This window comes from Genypterus blacodes, unplaced genomic scaffold (genome assembly GCF_046128005.1).
Source record: "Genypterus blacodes isolate CSIRO-AG114 ecotype Tasmania unplaced genomic scaffold, CSIRO-AGI_Gbla_v1 ptg000073l_1, whole genome shotgun sequence".
Lineage (NCBI taxonomy): Eukaryota > Metazoa > Chordata > Actinopteri > Ophidiiformes > Ophidiidae > Genypterus > Genypterus blacodes.
This window is the reverse complement of record NW_027466883.1, coordinates 1755678-1775658: the sequence shown is the minus strand read 5'-3', so window position 1 is coordinate 1775658 and position 19981 is coordinate 1755678. Positions and strand designations below refer to the sequence as shown.

Genomic DNA, 19981 nt, shown 5'->3' with positions numbered 1-19981 from the left:
GTCAGTAAATGGCTTAAAGAAAGAAAACATGGAATACTTCAGTCCCTTAGTGTTCTTGGTTGTGTAACAGTGGTACTTGTAGACTGCAGCCAGAAACTCCTGAATGCTCAAATGAACAAAGCAGTAGACTCTTTTCTGGAAGATCACACGCTCCACCTGCAAGATCTCTGTACAAACTCCAGAGGACACCGATGCCTCTGACACATCAAGTCCACACTGCTCCAGGTCTTCTTGGTAGAATATGATGTTTCCTGTCTCTAGATGTTCAAACGCCAGCCTCCCCAGCTTTAGTAGAAGCTCCCTGTCCATCTTAGACAGCTCCTGTAGACTGCGCTCATGGCACTCATGATACTTGTGCTTTTTGGTCCGAGTCTGGACCATCAGGAAACGTGAGTACATGTCGGTCAGGGTCTTGGGCAGCTCTCCTCTCTGCTCTGTAGTCGGCATGTGCTCCAGAACTGTGGCAGTGATCCAGCAGAAGACTGGGACTTGACACATGATGTGGAGGCTCCTGGATGCTTTGATGTGTGAGATGATTCTGATGGACAGATCTTCATCACTGAACCTCTTCCTGAAGTACTCCTCCTTCTGGGCATCAGTGAAGCCTCGTACTTCTGTTAGCCTGTCAACACATGTAGGAGGGATCTGATTGGCTGCTGCAGGTCTGGAAGTTATCCAGAGGAGAGCTGAGGGCAGCAGATTCCCCTTGATGAGGTTTGTTACCAGCTCGCTGACTGATGCCTTCTTTGTGACATCACACAGAACCTCAATGCTGTTGAAATCCAGAGACAGTCTGCATTCGTCCAGTCCATCAAAGATGAACAAAACTTTACAGTCAACCAGCTTCTCCGCTGTGAGGGTCTCTAATGTTGGATGGAAAACACGGAGCAGCATGAGAAGACTGTACTGCTTATCTCGGATCAGGTTCAGCTCCCTGAACGTCAGCAGAATCAGCAGACTGACATCTTGGTTTTCCAAACCCTGAGCCCAGTCCAGAGAGAACTTCTGCACTGAGACGGTTTTTCCAACACCAGCGACGCCGTTTGTCAGAACGACTCTGATGTGTTCCTGTTGGTCAGCTAAGGCTTTAAAGATGTCCTGGCATTTTATTGGAGTGTCATGGAGGGTGGTCTTCTTGGCTGCTGTGTCCAGCTGAACCACCTCATGTTGGGTATTGACCCCTTCACTCTGTCCCTCTGTGATGTAGAGCTCAGTGTAGATCCTGTTGAGGGGGGTTCCACTTCCTGCTCCAGCACTTCCTTCAGTCACATGTTCACATCTCCTCCTCACCCTGACCTTATGTTTGTCTAAAAGTTCATGCAGAGCGCCACCTAGTGGAGGAGAAAAAACACCAACAAAACAAAACATGAGTGCGGAAAAATGAGAATAGCTGCCGATAGAAATGTTGACACCATCAGACAGATCAACAGTCTTACTGTGCACTGATCCAGACTGACTGGGTGTCTTCAGTCCAGGTTTGGGACATGAGGAGTCTCCAGATGAAGCAGACTGGTCCCAGGATGAGCCCCTCTCACTCTTTCTGTGAAGATCAATTCACAGAACTTCAATTCAACTTCAATTCATATAACTGATTAAAACCATTGTGAATTTAAACTCAAAAATCTAAATCTTGTGTTCAGATGGTCCGGTGTGTGTGTGTGTGTGCCAATTTGTTGATGGTTTGCTGATTGATGATAGCTGATGGCCAGCAGATGCTTTTTCATTTCTTTATTTACATTGTGGTGTAATGAATTGATATTGTGCAGCCTATACTGTATATAAGCATCCAACATGAAACCTTTACAACATGCAGATAATCAGTTCATTAGTTACATTAAAATAAGACACATATGTACACTTCAAAGGTAACAACACCAACAGATTACAATGTACCATGTAGAGTTAAAGGAGCATCTGTCCTTGGCCAAATAATATTTTTCATTTATTTTGTCCCTATTCTGTTTGCTGATGATACAAAACTCAATGGGACTAATTAGGTTTGTTAATACAGAGTTGTCTTTATATAAGTTATCTATCTATCTATTAATCTTTCCCTACATAAAATACTGTAATACTGTCTGAGCTGCTACTTACTCATCTATCTTCCAGCTCCAGCAGAAAACAACCGTCTGCTGCTCTATTTACTAAACACAAAGTATTGCTTCTTATCAAAGTCAATATATTCCATGGAATGCATATGAGTATTATGTTATTATTAACTTATTGATTTTCATTGTTTTATGTGATACTGTCCCATGTTAGTCTGTGTTTGTTTGTCTTAAGTTTGTTTTTTTCTTTTTCTTAAATTCTATTTATAACTTTTTATACAGCTAATAACGGAATAGTGGAGGGACCTTTAGGCTGATTTCCTCTCCTGCACAATTACTTTATTCCTCTATGGTCATAATTCTTTATCACTTTTGTGTGAACACAATAAAAAAAACATTTCCCATGTTTGCATTTAACACAGACAGAGAAGGTTTTGGCAGCAACCAAATAATTTCCAATACAGGAAAAACAGATAAACAGAGCTCTTACTTTGTGTCTGAGGGTCCACGTCCATCGCTTAAATCTGGAGGCGCCATCATGGACCAGTCACTCTTCATGGACACACAGCCTGATGCAGCAGATCCTGTTCCATCCTCCTCTTCATCCATGCAAACACTCATCTTCTGGATTTTAGTCACAGGAAAAAACATTTCAGACACAAAAAGCTCTCAAAGAATAGAATAGAACACGCACGCACACGCACACACACACACACACACACACACACACACACACACACACAGAATATCATCAGCTTAACTGGACTGCTCCCCTAAGTACCTGCATGAACTACTGCCCCAGGAGAGAGAGAGAGAGCCTCAATGATAAGACTGCACTACTCTCTCTCTCTCTCTCTCTCTCTCTCTCTCTCTCTCTCTCTCTCTCTCTGATATTGGGCTTTACAAATAAAGTTCACTTGACTTTTGTTGGAATATAACAAATAATGTCAACACATATAAGTAAATGCAGTAACTAAAGTTGATATAGTACAAGTAACCAAATGGCTGGCTCCGGGAACGTCTGGAGATGGAGTAATACATACAAGCATTTACAGCTTCACTCTCCAGGAGGGCTAGATAACACATATCTGCCAATAGGTGAAGAGGTCACTGTATCACTTTATCAAAGCTTCAAACATCTGTCGTCAGGAAGAAGGAAGAGAGGGGGTTTGCATGGACGGGCAGTCAGGGGGGAGCTTCTTCAGATCAAAGGGCTAATTACACTATACTGTTGTTCTTTAATTTACACAAAGAGAATTCTACTTTCCCCCACAGACATCTGTTCATCCCTCAGATTTGAATCTTAGCGCTGCCCCTCTTGAAGCTGGCTGACCAATAGATAACAGTTAAACTACATTGTCATCAGTGAATTAGAATATTATGTAAACACCCTGTATATGCGGGATAAATAGGGAAGCACGGAGATATTTGATTGTCCTTCTTTGATGCATGCGAGAGTTGGAACCAGCGCTGTCCGAAGTCTTATTCCAGTAAAGCTCTTCTGAAGATTCCAGTTCATCTTTGCCTCATCTTTTCCTCTTGATTCACCACAAACAAACACGCAGAAGAATATCAGAACGATTCTTCAATACTTGACACAAGAACGCACAAACACCAAAGCGCAACACAGTTCAAAGTGACATTAACCTTCCCCTCCTTCCATTCTTTCAGTCAAACTAACTTTCACTTTCACCTTCATTGCTGTTGAATCAGCTTTTGTGGTAAGAGGAACGCACAGCTTCCACTCTTTCTGTACCAATCCGCCATTCTACATCTATCTCCTCACAGGCTGTCAGTATTAATAAGCATTTTGCAGTATCACTCACCCTGCTGTCACTCACAAACTTCTTCTTTTCCGCCTTCTGGTCGTCAATCTTGTACAGGAGCCTAAAATAAAATGGCTACGTGTTACCTGTTACTGCAAAACCGAAAGCCTGTCAAGAGCTCCTCCCACTTTTACATTTACTGGAAATCACATGTTCTTCATTCGCCTGTCAATGTGTGTGTGTGTGAGAGAGAGAGAGAGAGAGAGAGAGAGAGAGAGAGAGAGAGAGAGAGAGAGAGAGAGAGAGAGAGAGAGCAAATGTAAGTATTTATATAATTCCCATTGAAAGCTAAATAAAAAGTTAAATTCAATTAAAGCATCAAAAGCCTTTGTTGATGTTCTTCCATGTTGGATTAGGAGAGTTTCCTTATGTTGGAGTCTGAGCTCCGTGTTTGTGCAGCAGCACCACCTACTGTCCAAACCACAAACATCAACTGAAGTGAACTGACGTGGACCCACAGTGCACCTGCCACCTGATCAATGAAAGCAGCCAGTTCCTGATACTCCCAAATCAATGGATGTGCAGTAGAGTGATCTGCACCCGGCACAGGATCATGTTGCACAAGCTGGCAATGAGTGGGGGCAGAACTCTTCTCCTCCCATCTTCATCAATGTGGGAGGCAGTGCTGGACCTCCTGAACATGCTCTTTGAGCCGTCACCCACCTCCTCTATTTCCTTGTTGTGCAGATCCCTCCCCCTTCAGCTGTGGCCTAGAAGCAGGAACATGAACGTATGCAATGTTGCTTTGTTTTGGATGCACAGGTCACTAAGGTATGCATACAAAAGGAAAGTGGACCTGCAGCAGGGATTATGGATGTGGCAGCTCCTCATGTTGCTCAATTTTGAGAATTGAATTGCTTCAAACATATGAAGCACTTCCTTTAAGTGGCTCACACTCCACTTGTGTTTTGATTTAATATTCCTCCAGTCATTGTTGTTCCCAATACCATAACACATTACACTGAGGTGGAATTTTACAGAGAACAGAATCCACATCCAGCTCTCATCTGTGGGAAGTGTAGCAGATTTCTCATGTAAAAATATTTATGGAAATCAAGTCAGTTTATTATTATCATGAGTTCTATGTGGTCCAAGTGTCAACGTAACACAGAAAAAAGAAAAAGATGTGCAACAGTGAAGTCATTGTGTGCCTTGACCTCCTCATGTAAGACCCCCTGCTGGTGAGTCAGTACCATCTCAGCCCTCTACACATGCCAGACATGGAATCAATGAAGGAGTCAAACCACTCAATCAAATCCCTGACCTCTAAATGATCAGCACTGTGCAAAAAACAGACACATAGCCACAAGTTCATGCCCGTCATGGTATTTGTTACAGGTCCCAGGGAAATGTCCCTGTATCAAGCAGGTGAACAGGAACAATCAGGATACAGTTCATCTTACTTTCTCCCAAATTGCTTCTCTGGTTGTTTTATTAAACAACTCAAATCATGTAAACATCACATGACACATTTCTTATATGCATTTCAATCATTTCAGTTTGTTTTAATAAAGTACATCACTTAACCCAGTATTTCCACTATCTCAATAAAACACAATTTCACTCTTGTAGGATATTAGTATGATGAACACATTTCAACTGACCTATTATCTTTAGTAGAGTTAGTAAGTACAAAACAACAAAAGTGACTCCTGACACTTACTTTAAACCAAAAGGTTCCATTCAAAAGGATTTCAAAAACCTCGTATGAAGCCCAGAAATATATACATGTTACAATGTGTAAAAACTCTTAACTTTATAATGTATGGTTCTGGAGATGTAGGTTGTTGTGGTTTTTACCCATAATTCTCTTCTGAGGAGTGGCATAGTTTAACCACTAGATGAAGTCATTTCCTTCTGGAGAACAAACACTTGAGTCTCGATGCCTTTTTCTTTGCCATCATGGAAAGTTCACTCTATCATGAAGTCATGATTTCTGCCAATGGAGGAGGATGGTACATCATGTAGGTCTGTGTTTCTGGTGCCCACCTTCCCACAGGGGGCTGTTGATGTCTGAAGTTGTAGGGTTTCTAACTAAAATATTATCCCCATCGTCATTATAACAAGAATTTCTCAACTGTGGCTTTAATTAAGTCGAGCTTTATTGGTTATGTCAGGGGAAGCTGAAGTTTTGCAAGGCGTGCTTAAACTTTGTAGTCTTGAGCTCTTCACAAAAAAGAGTAAACGCTTCACCTTTCAGCCCAGTGGACAATACTGATGAGTTGAAGAGGACAATTTAAAAACCATACAATTTAAAGAAATAAAGAATCACACATTTGCCTCGTAATCATTTCTTTCTGCTTTTTACAGCGTTTATCTAAAATTCTTTAATTGAGGTATAATCCTTTAGAGTTCTACTCAAAAAACTATGAATACACACAGTATAGAGAAAATGAGATTTATAAACAGACTTAGATGGTTTCATGTGTCAAGGCCTGACTGATGTTGATTATACTTTGTGGAAGACTGCTGCGTTTCTTGTCAACCGTAAACTTGATTGACACATTTTGATACAGTAGTTGTATTTTACAGCAAACACTCTCTGATCACTCTCTTATTCAGTGTGATGAATTTCAAAAAGGTAGCTATAGAAATATACAGGAATAGACTAAATCACACACAGTGCTGTCACCAATATAAGTTGCATGTTTCTAAGCTGAATCCGGGCAGATTTTTCTTCCACTATAAATGAATAATTTAAAGCAGCAGTTCTTTACCTTTTTTGAGTCGTGGACTGTTTTGAGAATCTGGTGAAAGTTATTGACCCCCTCCCTAGAGAAAGGCACATAACCACAACTTTCAATGCAATAAATTGACTTTATTTGATAGAACATTCATTGCCTCATACAGTGTAAATTGATGGCCACTCCAAATTAAAAAAAAAAAAATCTTTATGCTCAAATGTTCATTTCAATGAAAAGGTTGTTGTTTGGCTTGAATAAGAAGATGAAACTGTGGAGTCATCTTTGACATCCGATCGATTTCCACTTTTCATTATTCATTCATTCATTGTCACTGCACACCAGAATTCTCCAGGGCTCTTTGAGTCTAATTCATTTTGTAACATTTCCTTTGTCCTCAGGTCAATAAGGTCAGCTTTGGCATGGTCTTCATCACTGATACAGTCTATCTCAGCAAGGAAAAGATATGAATCCACAATCCAACTTTATTTAGGAAAAGGTAAGTATTTGAAGATATTACGGCCTCAGTTAAGCCTTAAAGGTATATGAGAATATTCACAAGCTGTGATTAACTGTGGGAAATGAGAATTAAGCACTTCATATAGAGATGCAGTTGTTCAGAGAACGATTCAAGCAACTTAGATGGTAAACATAGGTCACCAGAGCAGTCAGCAGTGCTATAAGGAGTGGCAGGGTACATCTTGAATGGGAAACCTTTATTTATTCTAGAAGTCAAAACCGGATGTCACCTGACCGTGTGCATCTTGTATATATAACTGACAGAAATAGAACAACTTAGTATATAAATATAGTGAATATAAAAGTTACATTTGTATCTGACCTTCATGGACCACCTGAATTCCATCCATGGACCACTGGTCCAGATTAAGAACCTGGGATTTAAAGGAATGTGCTGCCACCTAGCGGTTCAGGAAAAGAACCTGTTTCATAGAGAATAGAATCTGTAACACAGGGGATCCGATCTTAACCCCCAGAATAGTTACTGTGGCAACATATTGTACAATGATGCAATATTGATTTAATTTCTTTAAAACAAAACTGATGACGTAATACAAAGCCTTGGACATATTTTCTGTTCTTGTCAGATTAAATAATAATTATAATGATGTAATGATTTCTTCAACAGTAATGTTAAATAAAGATCTGTTGAATTACATCATCCACTAAGTTATCACATTTATAGCTTCTCACTATTCTCATTGTATTACATCCATCCATCGTTTTATATAAGACCACATGTAGAAAATATAAATGTCAAAAGGCACAAAGGCCTCCATCACATAAATATTCAACTTCATCATATCTAAATGTCTCATTCATCCTGTGCTGTGTTTGTTTTGTAGATGAGGAGCTCTCTGATTCCCCGCAGTGGAAGAAGCACTGCAGCCTGCTCCAGGACGCTCCAGTGCACACAGCTTTAGCAACCATGAGGAGGATGAAGGATATCGTTTCATCGGACATGAAAGATTGCGTGCATTATACTTTACATGTTATCCAAAATAAAGCAACCGGGAAACGCGGTTCAACCAGTTCAAACTCTCCAGTTGGTCTAGGGTGGTTGCAGGAATAGTCCCTTTCTGTCTGTGTGGTGGAGATGTTCTATAAAGGCTTTAACCCTGTTGTGTAAAGTTTCCCTCTGAAGCTGCTTTAGCCTCTCCATCTCTTCCCTGGCTTGCTGCTGCTGCCTGGCCAGTTCCTTCTGTGATATGGAGTCAATGGTTGCAATATTTTTCAGCTGCATGAGAGACACGTTCCACCTGATGGAGCCTCGGTGCCTCACCGATCTGGTGGGGTTGACTGGCGCCGATATGGACCGCCTCTGTCCCGCCTGCTCACATCCTCCATCAGGACTTTGGGTTTTGCTGGAATAGAATCTGGCTCCATCCGAGGTGTCGATACCCCTGAACGGTCTCTCTGAACTTTTTCGTCCGTCGATCTCTTCCATAGCTACTTTGACGATAGCTTTGGGTTCACATAATTTAATGACCTTTACGCTCCTCTGTTGCTGTACCAGCGAGTCTTTCCTCTGTTGTAGCACTTTGCAAGTGTACCTGTACTGTTTGTCCAACAGCTTTAGTTTATGCTGCAGATCTGTGTCCTCCTTTCGGTTCATCACTCTTATGTCCTTTTGTAGCACGCATGTAGGTCTCCTGTACCTTTGATCCATTATGTCCAAGGGCTAAAGCAAGAAATGTGTCTTTTTTACTCTCTTATCAGTAATGTTTCACTTTGCTACACCAATACATTTCAAATGAAAGCCATGCCAGTTTCTAACCTGATTTATGTGCAGCTTTGCTCAGAGGGTTGTGTTGGCATCAGAGTCTTTGCTGCTATGGCTATGTCAGTGTGTGGAATATAATATCCTATTGTGTTTGAAGGCCAGTGGAGAGGATTGTTAGGGACTAGAGAGCGCAGGATCTTTGAGGCCCATCCTACTTTTTTCTTCTTACTGCTATTGGACATTTAGTGGCAACATATTGTTTGATCGTTTTTAACACAAACAAATGACAAACATTTTAAGGCGATTTGTTTTCACAGTAAAATAAAGGACATTATCAGAAATGAAACAGTATTGTGCCTTGAACCTTAACATTCACTTGAAATTGAATGATGTAATCACTATTTAAAATTGAATTAAGTTAAAGGAGGTTCAAATAGACACAGCAAAAACAATCCATATGTGTAGACATATACGCCAATACCATTTATGCTAATATGAAGAAATATAGATTTACCAATAAGTCAGTCAGTCTGGTAATTGCAAGTTTCTTTTGTTATTGTTATTTTGGCCTTTGTATGTTGTTAGAGACTGTTTTTCTATCACTGTTTGGAATCTATTGTGTTGACAATGCAAAAAATCATTTTAGTTTATACAATATTTAGTTCAGATAAAAGAATACACTGCAGTACTTTGTTTCACATTTTCTGGAGCAGGTTAGATGAATCCTTTAAAAACCAGCAGGAAGTCTGTCTGTTTAAACATTAAAGTCCTCCCTCCCACAAAGTAAAACTCAGAAACAGACAACTTCCCATAAAATCACACATTCCTCTGACAGCCTTTGAGGTTTTGACACTTAATTCATTCTGCCGGTGAGTTTATCTAAAGTTTATTTCTAACTTTAACACCTGCATAACAGGATGGTTCACTGCTAACACACCTGCTGTCTTCTATAGCTATGGAACCCTTTGCATTTTTCAACTCATTCTCTGTCAAATCAATACTGAGATCTTCCATAACTGCTACTACTTCTCCTTTGTGTCTCTGCTCTGCTGTTCTGCTTTTCTCCCTCTAAATCTCGTCCAAAATGGCTTTGTTGAAGAAGAGCAGTATATTTGCTGCTGGAACAAACATTGGAATACAGACATTTACACTTATGGAGCAAAGCACCCTTTGAGACAGAGATGGATTATGGGCCATGTAGTATTCAGACAGGTCTTCTCTTTAATCTGTTCACATACATGGTAACTATCCCATTCTTCTTTCATTTATTTCAAACAAACCACAGTAACCACTGCTGGAATTACAAATGCATCACTTCCTCCTGCATGCCAGTGGATCTTTCCTGGGAAACGCCTGCCAGACAGTGAGTGTTTATAACAGCAAATGTAAAAGCTTTCAGAAAATGGCCACAGGTTACATCGCCGCTGTCTTCTGTAGTGTCAGCAACGTTTCTTTTCTGTTCACTTTCTTTTCCAGATCAGGCATAGATGCTGCTCTAGCTTTGTGAAGATGATGCGAGCAGTGTGTGTTGATGCACCAGGAGGTCCAGAGAATCTGCTGCTGCGGACTATCCCGGCACCTCAGCCTAAAGATGGACAAGTCCTAATTAAAGTTCATGCAACTGCCCTCAACAGAGCTGATTTACTACAGGTAAAGTACATTTTACATTCTCACAGACTGTACAACTTGACTCAACTAAGCTTAATGGTAACAAGTTTGATATCTGTGTTTGATAGCGGCGAGGCCTGTACCCGCCTCCCCCAGGTGAGAGTGAGATCATTGGCTTGGAAGCAGCCGGTACCGTAGCTGCTCTTGGTCCAGGTCTGAAAAGAGGCTGGAAGCCCGATGACAGGGTCATGACCTTGCTCAGTGGAGGAGGATATGCAGAATACGTTGCCGTGCCTGAGGAGCTGCTCATGTCCGTTCCTTCAAATCTCACATTCTGTCAAGCTGCTGCAATTCCAGAGACTTGGCTCACTGCGTTTCAACTACTGGACCTCATAGGTATAGCTACAATATAGCAACAGCTGAAGAAATGCTCAGTGTAATGGATTAACTTGGTTTTCCACAATGTATGGACATAAAGAAACTTGTTGGAAAAAGGTTGGCAGCTAACCAGGCTCAAAAATTGATTTAGCAATAGTTTCAATCAGCTTATGTAAATGGACAATCTATAGTCAACAGTTATTCATGCCCCTATTCTTATAGGAGAATATCAAGTATATATTTTATTGGCCCCTGATACATTTTAAGCACAGTCTGAAAATGTTGTTATGTTAAGTTGTTTAGAAGCTTGGAACTTTGATTAAGTTTTCTGTTTGAGCTTCACTGCTCCCAATTAGTCTTTGCACGGCCGTGTGGCACGACAGCAGTAAGGGGAAATGCTGGTGTTACAGCAGCATAAAGGGGAAACCTGCACTATTCCTGTTGGGGCAGTTTACTCTCTTAACCTCTGACATAAAGTATTTTTCAATAATGACAACCATCAAAGCAAATGTTATCAAAATCTGAAATGTCCAGAGTCAGGATTCATGTGTTCCTCTGTTGTCTTCTGTCTACTGATCCATGTTTCTCTACCGTCTCACACCTACAGTTGAGCGCCATCTACTGGAGAGAAGAAGACACAGCAAACATGATTCTAGGATTTTACCCATTTTACCACCTAATAACATTTATACCAATCAGAACTTTATTTTGTGGATTTGTTATGTGAACTGTTTCTTCTTCAATGACAGAAAATGTATAGATATGTAAGTTTGAAAAAAAAAGTTTGTCAATAAAACAGAGTATTGATAAATGATGATCACCACCTGAATCCTCACTTTCTGTCAGGTTGTCAGCTTTAGTCCACGTTTATGTTCTGTAGAGACAAACAACAACAATAACAACAACAGTCGTCTTCATGTCAGCTCACACACATGATCACAACAAGTTACTGGCTGATCTGATTGGCTGACTGTTGTGTGTCTCTCTGTCTTTGTGTCCAATCCTGTCAGCATTCTGCTCTCACAGCTTCACAGTGGAAAGCTGCAGCTGCTAATGACTGAGCTTTACCAGGAAACACTGGACCTTTGCTCTGATACTAACTGTGTTTAACACTAAACTGCTGAAACACAATCAGCTGACTGAAACTCTACTGACCTGAGAGTCTCCAGTCTATATTTTGGACTCTGCTGAAGATCAGACAGCAGCATCACTCCTGAGTCCTGCAGCTTGTTTCCATACAGCTGCAGCTCTCTCAGATGGGAGGGGTTGGACTTCAGAGCTGAGGCCAGAGCAGCACAGCCTTCATCTGAGATCTGACAGCCTGTCAGCCTGCAGAGAGAGGAGGATTTCAACAAAACACTGCTGAGGAGATTCGCCAACTCATTTTCAGGTGCAGTTTCTACAAACCGTCTGTGTGATGCCATGGATCATACACACACACACACACACACACACACACACACACACACACATTACATTACGATCATTTGGCAGACGCTTTTATCCAAAGCGACTTACATTACATTACCACCCTTCGCAGAGGGGGGAGCAATTGAGGGTTCGGTACCTTGGCAGGGGCTCGAACCTGCTACCCTCCGGTTCCCAAGCGGAAGCACTACCCACTGAGCCACTGCCTCCCTTCCTTTACCAGGAAACACTGGACCTTTGCTCTGATACTAACTGTGTTTAACACTAAACTGCTGAAACACAATCAGCTGACTGAAACTCTACTGACCTCAGAGTCTCCAGTCTATATTTTGGACACACACACACACACACACACACACACACACACACACACACTTCATCTGAGGGACATAAAGACCACAGACAACATTTGAAGATTCATGGTGAGTTGAACTGACCTCAGAATCTCCAGTTTACAGTTTGGTCTCTCCACAAACTCAGACAGCAGCTTCACTCCTGAGTCATGCAGCTTGTTATAACTCAGCTCCAGCTCTCTCAGATGGGAGGGGTTGGACTTCAGAGCTGAGGCCAGAGCAGCACAGCCTTTAACTGAGATCTGACAGCCTCTCAGCCTGCAGAGAGAGGAGGATTTCAACAAAACACTGATGAGGGTCAAGTGGAAGGAAGAAGGTGTGTGTGTGTGTGTGTGTGTGGGCTGGTAAATTCATAAAAAGTGTTAACCTGCTTGATCTTTCACTGATGGTCACTTTTATGTTTTCTGAAGTATATTCTAAATAAATGAATTGATTATAATCACAGTCATATTCAACATTAATCAGGTAAAACTCCAGGTGTAAATTGAGTTTCAATATTTGCTGCACAAACTCAGCAGTTGAATAGTTTGTTGTGTTTTTACTGTGATAAAGTCTGAAACACAATCAGCAACTGGAAATTACAATGTTGTCTGTGTGTTTACAAGGACGTCTGCCAAACGAGGTGATAAACATTAGAATCACACCAAATACCACAGTGTGATTGTGTTTTGTGTTATTATGAACACAGAGTGATGAATAAACACAGCAACACATATTCATGTTTCACCCAAACTGGGAAGAGAAGAGAATGACACGTTCAGTGTCTGCTGGTGGTCTCACTGATATATTTGGACATTTAGAAAACATTGCACATTTAGAAACCCAGCAACAGAAGACAAACACTGTGACCACCGCTTCACCTTTGTGCTTCAGTGCTGAAGCGAGGTGACAGAAAGCACACAGGTGATGGACAACAGAGACGGAACAGGGATTTGTTATCGATCGTCAGTCCCTTAACGTGTTAACATCCAATCGAGGACGGTAAATGGTTTCCTGTCTGACATCCATACAGGTGATCCTGTGTGATCACATCCTGCATGCAATCATCTGTATGGATGTCATCAGGCACATTTGAAGCAGACAAACAGTGAGCATAACTAGAAATGACTCAAGTTATGAGTCTGAATCCCAGAAAGCTGCAGAATCGCAGCTTCTGAATTGCATGCAAAATGACCAGAATAAAGTGTCTTAATCTTAAAAACAGGATGAAACCAGAAAAGGACAATTAATCATCCAAAGAGTGCAGGAGAGACTAGAAGCTCTAGTGGGCTTATCTGAGGCGTCTCTCCTAATGCTATCACTACTTACTGCTGATCAATGAGTTCATCTGTCTTCCTCTTTAGCTTCCACAGTGTTTTTGTGTTTTGGAGTCATTATTTCACAAGAAGACTTCAGGTAGAGACTCTAAGCCTGGTCTCACAAAAAAGTCTTCAATCAACAGGCACACACCTGTTAGGATCTGTGCGTGATGGCGCTCTGTTTTTGTATTTGTTGTTTTCATGCTTGTGTTAGTTCCTGGCTGGGCATGGCTACCTCATCCCTGTTCCCGCCCTCTGATTCCGCACAGCTGATCACCATTTCAGCGCTCATCAGTGGTGGTATTTAGGTTCCAGGTCAGCCAGCCATGCTTGGCCACAGAGTACTCTCTATACTCACTACTCAATATTCAGTACTAGTCAATTCTGTTTCAGTCTAGTTATCCGTTTGTTCATGGGACCTCTAGTAGGACTTTGCATCCTGCGCTGTTTTGTTTAAGTGAGTGGACCTTTTGTTTTTCCTGTGCTCCGGGATTCTGTTTTTGGGATTCACTGGCTTCTTTAAGCGTTCCATGTTCAGAGACTCCAGCTGCAGCACCCAGCCTTTATGTTCCCAGCTTCATCACGGGTTTGAGTCTTCATTAAATTCTGTTTGCTACCTGATTCCATGTTCTGGTTTCTGTGTTCCGCATAACTGGGTCTGACATTAAAACAACTTGATCGCCTGCCGATCATAACACCAGGCCACACACACACACCATCATCATCCACACACACTCCAAGACAGCAGGCAGCAATGGCACACAGAGCATCCTACACTGCCTACAGTGAGGAAGTGATTCAGTGGCAGCACATAAACAACACAACTTACATGGAAATAAGCTGAAGTGGATGAAACAATATGAGAGCTATAGTGGCGTCCAAAACACACGTTGAGCAGAAGAGAGAGAGACTGAAGTTCAGAGAGAAGCAGACGCTTCCCAGCGTGAGCAAACAGAGTTTACATATCAGGGGTCGTGGCAAACACTGACATATATTCCACTGTTGGAGACAAATCATTCATCTATTCTTTTAATGAGCAGTTACATGAAAACACATCAGAGCACTTTATATGTTTCTGCTCTTAAATATTCACAAAACAGTTTATAAATTCAAGAAAAGTGCACCAGGTGCTAGTGACCACTTTGAGTTTAGTAAAGAAGCTCCTGGTGTGAAAAAGGTTGGAGAGCCCTGAAAAAGACTCTGAGGGACATAAAGACCACAGACAACATTTGAGGATTCATGGTGAGTTGAACTGACCTCAGAATCTCCAGTTTACAGTTTGGACTCTCCACAAACTCAGACAGCAGCTTCACTCCTGAATCCTGCAGCTTGTTATGACTCAGCCACAGCTCTCTCAGATGGGAGGGGTTGGACTTCAGAGCTGAGGCCAGAGCAGCACAGCCTTCATCTGAGATCTGACAGCATTCCAGCCTGGAGAGAGAGGAGGATTTCAACAAAACACTGCTGAGGGTCAAGTGGAAGGAAGAAGGTGTGTGTGTGTGTGTGTGTGTGGGCTGGTAAATTCATAAAAAGTGTTAATCTGCTTCATCTTTCACTGATGGTCACTTTTATGTTTTCTGAAGTATATTCTAAATAAATGAATTGATTATAATCACAGTCATATTCAACATTAATCAGGTAAAACTCCAGGTGTAAATTGAGTTTCAATATTTGCTGCACAAACTCAGCAGTTGAATAGTTTGTTGTGTTTTTACTGTGATAAAGTCTGAAACACAATCAGCAACTGGAAATTACAATGTTGTCTGTGTGTTTACAAGGACGTCTGCCAAACGAGGTGATAAACATTAGAATCACACCAAATACCACAGTGTGATTGTGTTTTGTGTTATTATGAACACAGAGTGATGAATAAACACAGCAACACATATTCATGTTTCACCCAAACTGGGAAGAGAAGAGAATGACACGTTCAGTGTCTGCTGGTGGTCTCACTGATATATTTGGACATTTAGAAAACATTGCACATTTAGAAACCCAGCAACAGAAGACAAACACTGTGACGCACCGCTTCACCTTTGTGCTTCAGCGCTGAAGCGAGGTGACAGAAAGCACACAGGTGATGGACAACAGAGAGGGAACAGGGATTTGTTATTGATCTTCTATATTGGATTTGGATTGTTTGTCCAATCGTAATCTCTGAATGCATGTCGGCCCCTGAATGTGTTAACATCCAATCGAGGACGGTAAATGGTTTCCTGTCTGACATCCATACAGGTGATCCTGTGTGATCACATCCTGCATGCAATCATCTGTATGGATGTCATCAGGCACATTTGAAGCAGACAAACAGTGAGCGTAACTAGAAATGACTCAAGTTATGAGTCTGAATCCCAGAAAGCTGCAGAATCGCAGCTTCTGAATTGCATGCAAAATGACCAGAACAAAGTGTCAATCTTAATCTTAGAAACAGGATGAAACCAGAAGAGGACAATGAATCATCCAAAGAGTGCAGGAGAGACTAGAAGCTCTAGTGGGCTTATCTGAGGCGTCTCTCCTAATGCTATCACTACTTACTGCTGATCAATGAGTTCATCTGTCTTCCTCTTTAGCTTCCACAGTGTTTTTGTGTTTTGGAGTCATTATTTCACAAGAACACTTCAGGAAGAGACTCTAAGCCTGGTCTCACAAAAAAGTCTTCAATCAACAGGCACACACCTGTTAGGATCTGTGCGTGATGGCGCTCTGTTTTTGTATTTGTTGTTTTCATGCTTGTGTTAGTTCCTGGCTGGGCATGGCTACCTCATCCCTGTTCCCGCCCTCTGATTCCACACAGCTGATCACCATTTCAGCGCTCATCAGTGGTGGTATTTAGGTTCCAGGTCAGCCAGCCATGCTTGGCCACAGAGTACTCTCTATACTCACTACTCAATATTCAGTACTAGTCAATTCTGTTTCAGTCTAGTTATCCGTTTGTTCATGGGACCTTTAGTAGGACTTTGCATGCTGCGCTGTTTTGTTTAAGTGAGTGGACCTTTTGTTTTTCCTGTGCTCCGGGATTCTGTTTTTGGGATTCACTGGCTTCTTTAAGCGTTCCATGTTCAGAGACTCCAGCTGCAGCACCCAGCCTTTATGTTCCCAGCTTCATCACGGGTTTGAGTCTTCATTAAATTCTGTTTGCTACCTGATTCCATGTTCTGGTTTCTGTGTTCTGCATAACTGGGTCTGACATTAAAACAACTTGATCTCCTGCCGATCATAACACCAGGCCACACACACACACCATCATCCACACACACTCCAGCACAGCAGGCAGAAATGGCACACAGAGCATCCTACACTGCCTACAGTGAGGAAGTGATTCAGTGGCAGCACATAAACAACACAACTTACATGGAAATAAGCTGAAGTGGATGAAACAATATGAGAGCTGTAGTGGCGTCCAAAACACACATTTGAGCAGAAGAGAGAGAGACTGAAGTTCAGAGAGAAGCAGACGCTTCCCAGCGTGAGCAAACAGAGTTTACATATCAGGGGTCGTGGCAAACACTGACATATATTCCACTGTTGGTGACAAATCATTCATCTATTCTTTTAATGAGCAGTTACATGAAAACACATCAGAGCACTTTATATGTTTCTGCTCTTAAATATTCACAAAACAGTTTATAAATTCAAGAAAAGTGCACCAGGTGCTAGTGACCACTTTGAGTTTAGTAAAGAAGCTCCTGGTGTGAAAAAGGTTGGAGAGCCCTGAAAAAGACTCTTCATCTGAGGGACATAAAGACCACAGACAACATTTGAGGATTCATGGTGAGTTGAACTGACCTCAGAATCTCCAGTTTACAGTTTGGACTCTCCACAAACTCAGACAGCAGCTTCACTCCTGAGTCCTGCAGGTCGTTAAGACTCAGCTCCAGCTCTCTCAGATGGGAGGGGTTGGACTTCAGAGCTGAGACCAGAGCAGCACAGCCTTCATCTGAGATCTGACAGCCTCTCAGCCTGCAGAGAGAGGAGGATTTCAACAAAACACTGATGAGGGTCAAGTGGAAGGAAGAAGGTGTGTGTGTGTGTGTGTGTGTGTGGGCTGGTAAATTCATAAAAAGTGTTAACCTGCTTCATCTTTCCCTGATGGTCACTTTTATGTTTTCTGAAGTATATTCTAAATAAATGAATTGATTATAATCACAGTCATATTCAACATTAATCAGGTAAAACTCCAGGTGTAAATTGAGTTTCAATATTTGCTGCACAAACTCAGCAGTTGAATAGTTTGTTGTGTTTTTACTGTGATAAAGTCTGAAACACAATCAGCAACTGGAAATTACAATGTTGTCTGTGTGTTTACAAGGACGTCTGCCAAACGAGGTGATAAACATTAGAATCACACCAAATACCACAGTGTGATTGTGTTTTGTGTTATTATGAACACAGAGTGATGAATAAACACAGCAACACATATTCATGTTTCACCCAAACTGGGAAGAGAAGAGAATGACACGTTCAGGGTCTGCTGGTGGTCTCACTGATATATTTGGACATTTAGAAAACATTGCACATTTAGAAACCCAGCAACAGAAGACAAACACTGTGACGCACCGCTTCACCTTTGTGCTTCAGCGCTGAAGCAAGGTGACAGAAAGCACACAGGTGATGGAGAACAGAGAGGGAACAGGGATTTGTTTTTGATCGTCAGTCCCTTAACGTGTTAACATCCAATCAAGGACGGTAAATGGTTTCCTGTCTGACATCCATACAGGTGATCCTGTGTGATCACATCCTGCATGCAATCATCTGTATGGATGTCATCGGGCACATTTGAAGCAGACAAACAGTGAGCGTAACTAGAAATGACTCAAGTTCTGAGTCTGAATCCCAGAAAGCTGCAGAATCGCAGCTTCTGAATTGCATGCAAAATGACCAGAACAAAGTGTCAATCTTAATCTTAGAAACAGGATGAAACCAGAAAAGGACAATTAATCATCCAAAGAGTGCAGGAGAGACTAGAAGCTCTAGTGGGCTTATCTGAGGCGTCTCTCCTAATGCTATCACTACTTACTGCTGATCAATGAGTTCATCTGTCTTCCTCTTTAGCTTCCACAGTGTTTCTGTGTTTTGGAGTCATTATTTCACAAGAAGACTTCAGGTAGAGACTCTAAGCCTGGTCTCACAAAAAAGTCTTCAGTCGGCTGGCACACACCTGTTAGGATCTGTGCGTGATGGCGCTCTGTTTTTGTATTTGTTGTTTTCATGCTTGTGTTAGTTCCTGGCTGGGCATGGCTACCTCATCCCTGTTCCCGCCCTCTGATTCCACACGTCATGTTACGTTACGTTACGATCATTTGGCAGACGCTTTTATCCAAAGCGACTTACATTTCATTAGCACCCTTCGCAGAGGGGGGAGCAATTGAGGGTTCGGTGCTTTGCTCAGGGGCACCTCGTCAGGTGCTCAAACCAGCAACCCTCCAGTTCCCAAGCGGAAGCTCTACCCACTGAGCCACTGCCTCCCTGTGCACACAGCACACACAGCTGATTACCATTTCAGCGCTCATCAGTGGTGGTATTTAGGTTCCAGGTCAGCCAGCCATGCTTGGCCACAGAGTACTCTCTATACTCACTACTCAATATTCAGTACTAGTCAATTCTGTTTCAGTCTAGTTATCCGTTTGTTCATGGGACCTTTAGTAGGACTTTGCATGCTGCGCTGTTTTGTTTAAGTGAGTGGACCTTTTGTTTTTCCTGTGCTCCGGGATTCTGTTTTTGGGATTCACTGGCTTCTTTAAGCGTTCCATGTTCAGAGACTCCAGCTGCAGCACCCAGCCTTTATGTTCCCAGCTTCATCACGGGTTTGAGTCTTCATTAAATTCTGTTTGCTACCTGATTCCATGTTCTGGTTTCTGTGTTCAGCATAACTGGGTCTGACATTAAAACAACTTGATCGCCTGCCGATCATAACACCAGGCCACACACACACACACCATCATCCACACACACTCCAAGACAGCAGGTAGAAATGGCGCACAGAGCATCCTACACTGCCTACAGTGAGGAAGTGATTCAGTGGCAGCACATAAACAACACAACTTACATGGAAATAAGCTGAAGTGGATGAAACAATATGAGAGCTGTAGTGGCGTCCAAAACACACGTTTGAGCAGAAG

General features: G+C 41.9%; 3 protein-coding genes and 2 long non-coding RNA genes across 5 annotated transcripts in view; 2 read left to right on the top strand and 3 right to left on the bottom strand.

The window, feature by feature from the left end:
- Positions 1 to 19981, bottom strand: part of LOC143006033 (uncharacterized) — a 201465-nt gene that overhangs the window by 139017 nt on the left and 42467 nt on the right. The window lies entirely within an intron of this gene.
- The window catches only part of LOC143006065 (uncharacterized), a 30620-nt gene that overhangs the window by 72 nt on the left and 10567 nt on the right, over positions 1 to 19981 (top strand). The gene's annotated exons all lie outside the window — the stretch shown is intronic.
- LOC143006043 (protein NLRC3-like) lies at positions 7 to 3933 on the bottom strand (the record flags this gene model as incomplete). Its single annotated transcript, XM_076157380.1, has 4 exons — positions 3890 to 3933; positions 2539 to 2672; positions 1437 to 1540; positions 7 to 1331 (listed from the first exon to the last, which is right to left on the bottom strand). Coding segments are annotated over exons 2-4 (1560 nt in total), but the record flags the coding sequence as incomplete, so codon positions are not given.
- Positions 8697 to 10886, top strand: LOC143006055 (quinone oxidoreductase PIG3-like). The gene is made up of 4 exons (XM_076157395.1): positions 8697 to 9666; positions 10083 to 10160; positions 10274 to 10447; positions 10534 to 10886. The coding sequence occupies exons 2-4, from the start codon at positions 10104 to 10106 to the stop codon at positions 10816 to 10818; spliced, it is 516 nt and encodes a 171-aa protein (XP_076013510.1). The 5' UTR covers positions 8697 to 9666; positions 10083 to 10103; the 3' UTR covers positions 10819 to 10886.
- Positions 9122 to 12546, bottom strand: LOC143006063 (uncharacterized). The gene is made up of 3 exons (XR_012964195.1): positions 12519 to 12546; positions 11608 to 11657; positions 9122 to 11401 (listed from the first exon to the last, which is right to left on the bottom strand). It is a non-coding gene; the product is annotated as an uncharacterized LOC143006063 (long non-coding RNA).

Bases quoted from the DNA above. Each gene is read 5' to 3' on its own strand.
- LOC143006055 (XM_076157395.1), top strand. From the start codon at position 10,104: ATGCATCACTTCCTCCTGCATGCCAGTGGATCTTTCCTGGGAAACGCC. The intron at 10,161-10,273 runs GTGAGTGTTTAT...TTTCTTTTCCAG, and splicing joins TGGGAAACGCCTGCCAGACA to ATCAGGCATAGATGCTGCTC. The intron at 10,448-10,533 runs GTAAAGTACATT...TGTGTTTGATAG, and splicing joins ACAGAGCTGATTTACTACAG to CGGCGAGGCCTGTACCCGCC.